This window comes from Rhincodon typus, chromosome 4 (assembly GCF_021869965.1).
Source record: "Rhincodon typus isolate 14 chromosome 4, sRhiTyp1.1, whole genome shotgun sequence".
In the NCBI taxonomy this organism is placed as follows: Eukaryota; Metazoa; Chordata; class Chondrichthyes; order Orectolobiformes; family Rhincodontidae; genus Rhincodon; species Rhincodon typus.
Genome location: NC_063335.1, coordinates 115,137,320 through 115,144,550, shown reverse-complemented (window position 1 = coordinate 115,144,550; position 7,231 = coordinate 115,137,320). Strand labels below are relative to the sequence as shown.

Below are 7,231 nucleotides of genomic sequence, written 5' to 3'. Positions count from 1 at the left end.
GTTTTTGAGGGGAATGGCCACAGGGGATCCCTGCACTGTCTGCCTGTTCCCTTTCCGTCCCCTGACTGTAACCCATCTACTTTTTTCCTGTACCTGAGGTGTGACTACCTCCCCGTAATTCCTCTCAATTACCCCCTCAGCCTCCCGAATGATCCGAAGTTCATCCAGCTCCAGCTCCAGTTCCCTAACACGGTTTCCGAGGAGCTGGAGTTGGGTGCACTTCCCGCAGATGAAGTCAGTGGGGACACTAGTGGTGACCCTTACCTCCCACATTCTACAGGAGGAGCATACAACTGCCCTAACATCCATTCCCACTGTTCTGAATTCCCAAACAGACAAATTTTAAAAAAAATACTCGTAGTCTTACCAAATCAGCGCTCAGAACCTTTTTTTTGGTTAGAGGAGGAGGATGGGTGGGAGACACTACCTCGGTAGTGTTTCGGGTAAAGCAACCGCCCAAATATATTACCTCACTTACTCCAGAAATGGAGTCACGCGAGGTAAGACTTTTATAATCGAAAAGCTCACCTTCCCAGGCTGCCCTCGCGCTTCCTCCCAGACTCCTGCCGCTGAAACAACTGAAAAGGTTGCAAGGTGATGCATTTTGGAAGATCCAATTCAAGAGCAAACTATACAGTAAATGGAAAAGCCCTGGGGAAAATTGATGCACAGAGAGACCTGGGTGTTCAGGTCCATTGTACCCTGAAGGTGGCAAAGCAGGTGGATAGAGTGGTCAAGAAGGCATACGGCATGCCTTCATTCATCGGATGGGGTATTGAGTACAAGAGTTGGCAGGTCATGTTACAGTTGTATAGGACTTTGGTTCAACCACATTTGGAATACTGCGTATAGTTCTGGTTGCCACATTATCAAAAGGATGTGGATGCTTTGGAGAGGGTGCACAGAAGGTTCACCAGGATGCTGCCTGGTATGGAGGGTGCTCGCTATGAAGAGAGGTTGAGTAGATTAGGATTATTTACATTAGAAAGACAGAGGTTGAGGGGGGACCTGATTGAGGTCTACAAAATCATGAGAGATATAGACAGGGTGGATAGCAAGAAGCTTTTTCCCCAGAGTGGGGGACTCAATTACTCGGGGTCACGATTTCAAGGTGAGAGGGGAAAAGTTTAAGGGAGATATGCGTGGAAAGTTCTTTACACAGAGGGTGGTGGGTGCCTGGAACGCGTTGCCAGAGGTGGTGGTAGAGGCGGGCACAGTGGCGTCATTTAAGATGTATCTAGACAGGTACATGAATGGACAGGGAGCAGAGGGATACAGATCCTTGGAAAATAGGCGACAGGTTTAGATAGAGGATCTTGATCGGTCCAGGCTTGGAGGGCTGAAGGGCCTGTTCCTATGCTGTAATTTTCTTTGTTCTTTGTTCTTACTTCCAATTGGCTTTAATAATCATTAAAATCATTAAAATATCCATCACCAGTGGGATGGTGGTGATGCATTGAAGAGCAGACAAAATTGGAGAGGCTGTGATTCCTCTTCCTTGAACCTCTCTTGGCTTGTTAGCCCCTTTTTTGCCCTGAGCCACCCCTCACCAGGTTGGGTGCACCATGTGCAGTCGTCAGAAGTGGATTCCCTGTCTGGGATTGGGGCCACCTGGTTGGGCCATCACTTAAGAAAGTATCTCAAAAATCCAACAAGAGCTGGAGCTGTTTTTTTTTTTTAGCAGGTCCTTTCATTAACTCGGGTACAGTTCACCCTCATCCACCCTCCCAGTTTACCTTTGTCTGATTCCTTCCCCAGGTTTAAATATTTGGACTCGACTGATCTCATGGCCTTAACTCCTTACAGACTTGTGGCAAAGCGAGTTTCCCAATCCTGCGGTATCGAGGCTCGTGGTCAGTGATTGAAGATATTTTCTCCTGGACTTCTCATTGCACTAAAGAGTCATCGACGTCTTCCAGAACCTTTTTGTGTTCACGTTGCGCTTTGTCTGCTATCTGCCCATGTGGCTAATCGCAGTGGGCACAGATTGCAGCTTTCTACAAGCTGATGTGAATATTTTAGTGCATGTTCTTTTAAGAAGAGAAAAAGAACTTGTGTATAAGGAATAAAATGTTGTCAGTGTTTGTGGCTTTGCTCCAACAGCATGAGCCACCTTCATGAGGGACTGTGTGTGGATTTAAACGGACAAATATTGCTGCCGGGTTTAGAGGGGGAGATGCTGTGGTAAGGGGAGGGGAGGGCAGCCGCAAAATGACACCATTGTGATGGAAATGATGCATTGGAGGAGGACAGGTAAAATCCAACAGGCCACTGGCTTATCTTCTTGCCCCTCTGTTTTTGCCTGTTACCTATTCCAGCAGTACCAAGGCCTGGCTGGGCTGTCGTTAACTTGTGTGTGCTGAGTTTAATAATTCAAAGTGGATTCTAAAGTTTAGAGTCTGCTCTGTGTGGTTGGCAGGACCCCAGGAGTCTATGAATATTGAAGTCACCTTTGAGACCTTCTGCATGCCCACACCCACCCCATCTCCAGGTACAGACTTCTCTAACTTTTTATTCACTTCTTGTGGTGCAAGTTCTATGGGCATTGGAACGGCTTCACCTAGTCATCGTTTACAAGCTAATATTACAGGGCAATTCACCATGGGAGGCATCACAGCCACAATAGCCAGGCCCAGGCTCTACTCGCCCCTACCCCACGCTTCACCTTCATTCCCTTCCCAAACCTTTACTCCCCATGCCCACGTATCATCGCCTCCCCAATCCTCCCCTTCCCAGACCCTTGCTCCTCTCTCTCCCTCCTCCATCCCAATGCCACTCCGATGAATTGTCAGGGTTTCCTCAGGGATTCTGCTCAGTTCAACTCCACCCCATGTTGGGAGGTGTCTGTCCACACTCAGACCTACCTCAAGCCAAACTCATAGACTGACACATCACCAAAAGAGACTATTCGGCTCTCCTGTGTATACAGGCTGTTTAAAAGAGCTTTCTAATTAATCCCATCACTCTGCTGCTGTTTTCCGACAGCACTGCTGTTTTTCTTAATTCACATGTTTATTCAGTTCCTTTTTGAAGGTTCCTATTGAATCTACTTCCATTGCTGTGTCAGGCAATGCATTCTGGTCACATTAACTCCTGCCTGAAATCCTTTCTCCTGGTTCTTATTACCTTAAAATTCTTCGCTCTAGTGACTAACCTCCAGCCTCTAGAAAGTTTCTCCAATTTTATTCTCTGAACCTTCATGATTATGGACATCTTGATCAAATCTCTTAACCATCTCTGCTTGCATTAATCATTGATTATTTATGTATGAACAGCAAGTGCCAGCATGTAGCTGCTTGGGACTGGTAAACTAAAGGTGCTGCCTGTTCCCTGGTGTTGATTCCAGCCGCTCGACCTCCTGCCAGAAGTTGCAGCCTCTGAAATCCCAGGATGCTGTGGGGCTGTTTGAATCAATGTGCCACAATGATGCTGTGATCTCACTGTTACAACATTGTACAATCCTGGTCTGGGAGAGGGGCCTCCTGTATCTGTTACCATCCTCACCTGAAACCCAAACACAGCTAATCCAGCAGAGGGTTTTTTACAGGGCAGATTGCTCTTGGAACCAGTATTTAGAAGCAAGAAGAGAGGTACCATCAGTAAAAATTTGGTGCCAAGATAGTGACTCGGAGACACCTGCCCTGTCACACATTTGAGAATGTAGAGGTAGCTTTATTTTGTATCTAACCCCATGCTGTACCTGGGATTTTAATGTTTTAATGAAGATCTGTAGCTCAGGTTGCGGTTGGAATTGTTGGTTAGTTCGCCAAGCTGACTGGTTTTCATGCAAACGTTTCATCTCCCTTCTAGGTGACATCATCCTTGCTGTGTAGCCTTCATCGAAGCGCTGTTGTTCTGTCCTGCTATGAATTGACGTGGTCCAGTCTGTCATGGTGGGCAGTCTTGTTTCCGGTTTTGTACCGTAGTGGTATGTGGATGGAGTCTATTTCAATATGTCTACTTCAACGCGTTTGTTGAACAGACAATGTCTACATACCACGACGGTACAAAACCAGAAACAAGACTGCCCACCATGGCTAACCAGACCATATAAATTCAGAGCAGGACAGAACGATGTCACCTAGAAGGAGATGAAACATTTGCACACAAACCAGTCAGTTCAACTAACCAACCAACAACTCTGACCTGCGTGTGTTTGATGGGGACAGTTTACTTTCAGCTCAAAAGAGAAGATGAAGTTTGAAGAGAGCACTTTTAGTGCAGTGGTAGAGTCCCTGCCTCTCAGCCAGAAAAGCTGAGTTTAAGACCCATCTGTGCTGGGAATGTGCTACACCATGTTCAAACAGATTGATTCAAAACATTTCCCCAGCAGGCTCTGTTTAACCATTTTGTGATTTTGTTTTATTTAAGAGTAGAGGGATTTTTACTATAATTCTAATCCTGTGCTGTCCCTTCCCTGGATGTGTTTGATGGGACAGTGTCAAGGGAGCTTTACTCTGTATCTAACCCCGTGCTGTTCCTGCCCTGGGAGTGTTTGGTTGAGGCAGTGTGTGCCAATGTAAGTATTAACTTTGACCAGCAATTCATACTGGTCAGTGGTGCTGTGTGGTGGTGTTCCCATTTGAATGAACTCATTTTAAAACTAAATGATCAGCTACTGGGTGCGATGATGTCAGTTGATTTTACAAAGTGACAACTGCTAAATAGAAAAGTTTTATTAAATATTTATAACCAAATTCTTGTATCTTTTTGCTTGCTGACTGATCTCACCATACATATTTAGTCTGAAGACCCATGTGTGTTGGTTTGCAAATCCCAGCTCATGCCCTCAAACATAACAAGTGAGTTAAGAACCAGTCCCAGACTCCTACCTGAGGGAGTCTGGCTGTTGTGGGGTTTGAGAGAGTGTCCGGCTGTGTGAGGGGAGTATGTCAGGGTGTTGCATCTACCCAGGCAAGTGGGAAGCATCCCATCATACTCCTGACTTGTGCCATGTAGGTGATGGACAGGCTTCGGTGATCGGGAAGTGAGTTACTGCCTGCAGGGTTCCTAGCCTCTGATCTCCTGTTGCAGCCACTGTGTTTTTATGATAAGACCAATTGAGTTTCAGGTTGATGGTAAGACCCAGGTCAGTCAGATGATTAACTGCACTGCTGCAGCTCCAGGCCATGAGGACTGTAGCCTCCCATGTACCTGCCTGCAGCTCCTGTTCCTTCCTGTGCATGGCGATGAAGTCTCCTCCAACACCACAGGGTCCTCTCCTGGAGCTGAGCAGGTGCCTGGTCTCCAACAGCCCTCCAAGTGCCAGCAGCCCGGGCATTTCTTTCTCATCCTGCTAAGGAGCTCCCACTGTGAGCTGCTCACCAGCGTTTAGTCACACACACTCAATATCTGAGCCAAGGTAGCCTTGCTGTGCTTCCTCTGAGGCCTCAGGACTGTTCTCAGAGGGCCAGGATGGTCCTGGGTAGCCAGCTGTTGCTTCTCGGCGGTAGTGTCAGCCTCAGCCTTCAATATATTTAAGAAAATAAGATATTAGAGCAGAATTAGGCCATTTGATCATGGCTGATATGTTTCTCAACCCCATTCTCCTCCCTGCTTCTGTAACCTTTGATGCCCTTACTAATCAAGACCTATTCTTGTCTTAAATACACTCAATGACTTGGCCTCCACAGCCCTCTGCAACATTGAGTTCCACAGATTCACCATCCTCAGGCTAAAGAAATTCTTGCACATCCCAGTTCTAAAGGGTCATCCCCTTCACTCTGAGGCTGTGTTCTCAGGTCCTAGTCTTTCCTACAAGCGGAAGCATCTTGTCCTTGTCCACTCTATCCAGGCCTCAGTATTCTGTAAGTTTCAGTCTGATTCCCCCTCTCATCCCTCTAAACTCCATCAAGTACAGACCCAGAGTCCTCAACTGCCCCTCCTATGACAAGCCCCCGGGATCATTCTTGTAAACCTCCAGACCCCCTCCAAGGCCAACACATCTTTCCTTAGATGTGGGGCCCAAAACTGCTTTCAATATTCCAAACACTGTCTAACTGGAGCATTGGGAAACCTTCTGGGGAAGGTGGGACCTGTACCGGAAGGACGGGTTGCACCAGAACTGGAGGGGCACCAATATCCTGGGCAGGAGGTTTGCTAGAGCTCTTTGGGAGGGTTTAAACTAGTTTGGCAGGGGGATGGGAACCGGAGCTACAGATCAGAGGATGGGGTAGCCGGTATACAGACAGATAGAGCAAGCAGAGAATCTGTGAGGAAGGATAAGCAGTTGATAGGGCAAAGTGGCAGTTAGTGTGACGGGTTGAGGTCTACTTCAGTGCAAAAAGTGTCAGGAATAAGGGTGACAAACTTAGGGCATGGATCAGTACTTGGAACTACGACGTTGTGGCCATTACGGAGACTTGGATAACACAGGGGCAGGAATCGTTGTTGGATGTTCCGGGGTATAGATTCAAAAGAAATAGGGAGGGAGGTAAAAGAGGTGGGGGAGTGGCATTGCTAATCAGGGATGGTATCCCAGCTGCAGAAAGGGAGGTCGTGGAGGAGGGTTTGTCCACTCAGTATGGATGGAAGTCAGAAACAGGAAAGGAGCAGTCACTTCATGGGAGTTTTCTATAGACCCCCCCAGTAGCACAGAGACACTGAGGAACAGATTGGGAGACAGATTTTGGAAAGGTGCCAAAGTAATAGGGTTGTTGTCACGGGTAACTTCAACTTCCCTAATATAGACTGGAACCTCCTAAGTGCAAATAGTTTGGAAGGAGCAGATTTTGTCAGGTGTGTCCAGGAAGGATTTCTGACTCAATATGTTAATAGGCCGACTAGAGGGGAGGCCATATTGGATTTGGTGCTTGGCAACGAACCAGGCCAGGTGTCAGATCTCTCAGTGGGAGAGGATTTCGGTGATAGTGATCACAACTCCCTGACCTTTACTACAGTCATGGAGAGGGATAGGAGCAGATGGTATGGAAAAGTATTTAATTGGGGAAGGAGGAATTACAATGCTATTAGGCAAGAACGACGGAGCTCCAACTGGGATCAGATTTTCTCAGGGAAATGCATGACAGAAATGTGGAGATTGGTTAGGGAGCAGTTGCTACAGGTACTGGATAGGTTTGTTCCACTGAGGCAAGGAAAGGATGGTAAAGTGAAGGAATGTTGGATGACAAGACATGTGGAACATCTAGTCAAGAGGAAGAAGGAAGCTTACTTAAGGTTGAGGAAGCAAGGATCGGACAGGGCTCTAGAGGTCTACAAGGTAGCCAGGAAG

At 47.1% G+C, this 7,231-nt stretch overlaps 1 protein-coding gene across 1 annotated transcript in view; it reads left to right on the top strand.

Annotated features, from left to right (window-relative positions):
• The window catches only part of atg9b (autophagy related 9B), a 90,528-nt gene extending 85,831 nt beyond the window's left edge, over positions 1-4,697 (top strand). The window contains exon 10 of the mRNA XM_048595913.1: positions 1,759-4,697. Coding sequence (XP_048451870.1) covers positions 1,759-1,764 — 6 coding nt within the window. The 3' untranslated portion in view covers positions 1,765-4,697. The remainder of the gene's footprint in view (positions 1-1,758) is intronic.
• Positions 4,698-7,231: the final 2,534 nt, after the last annotated feature.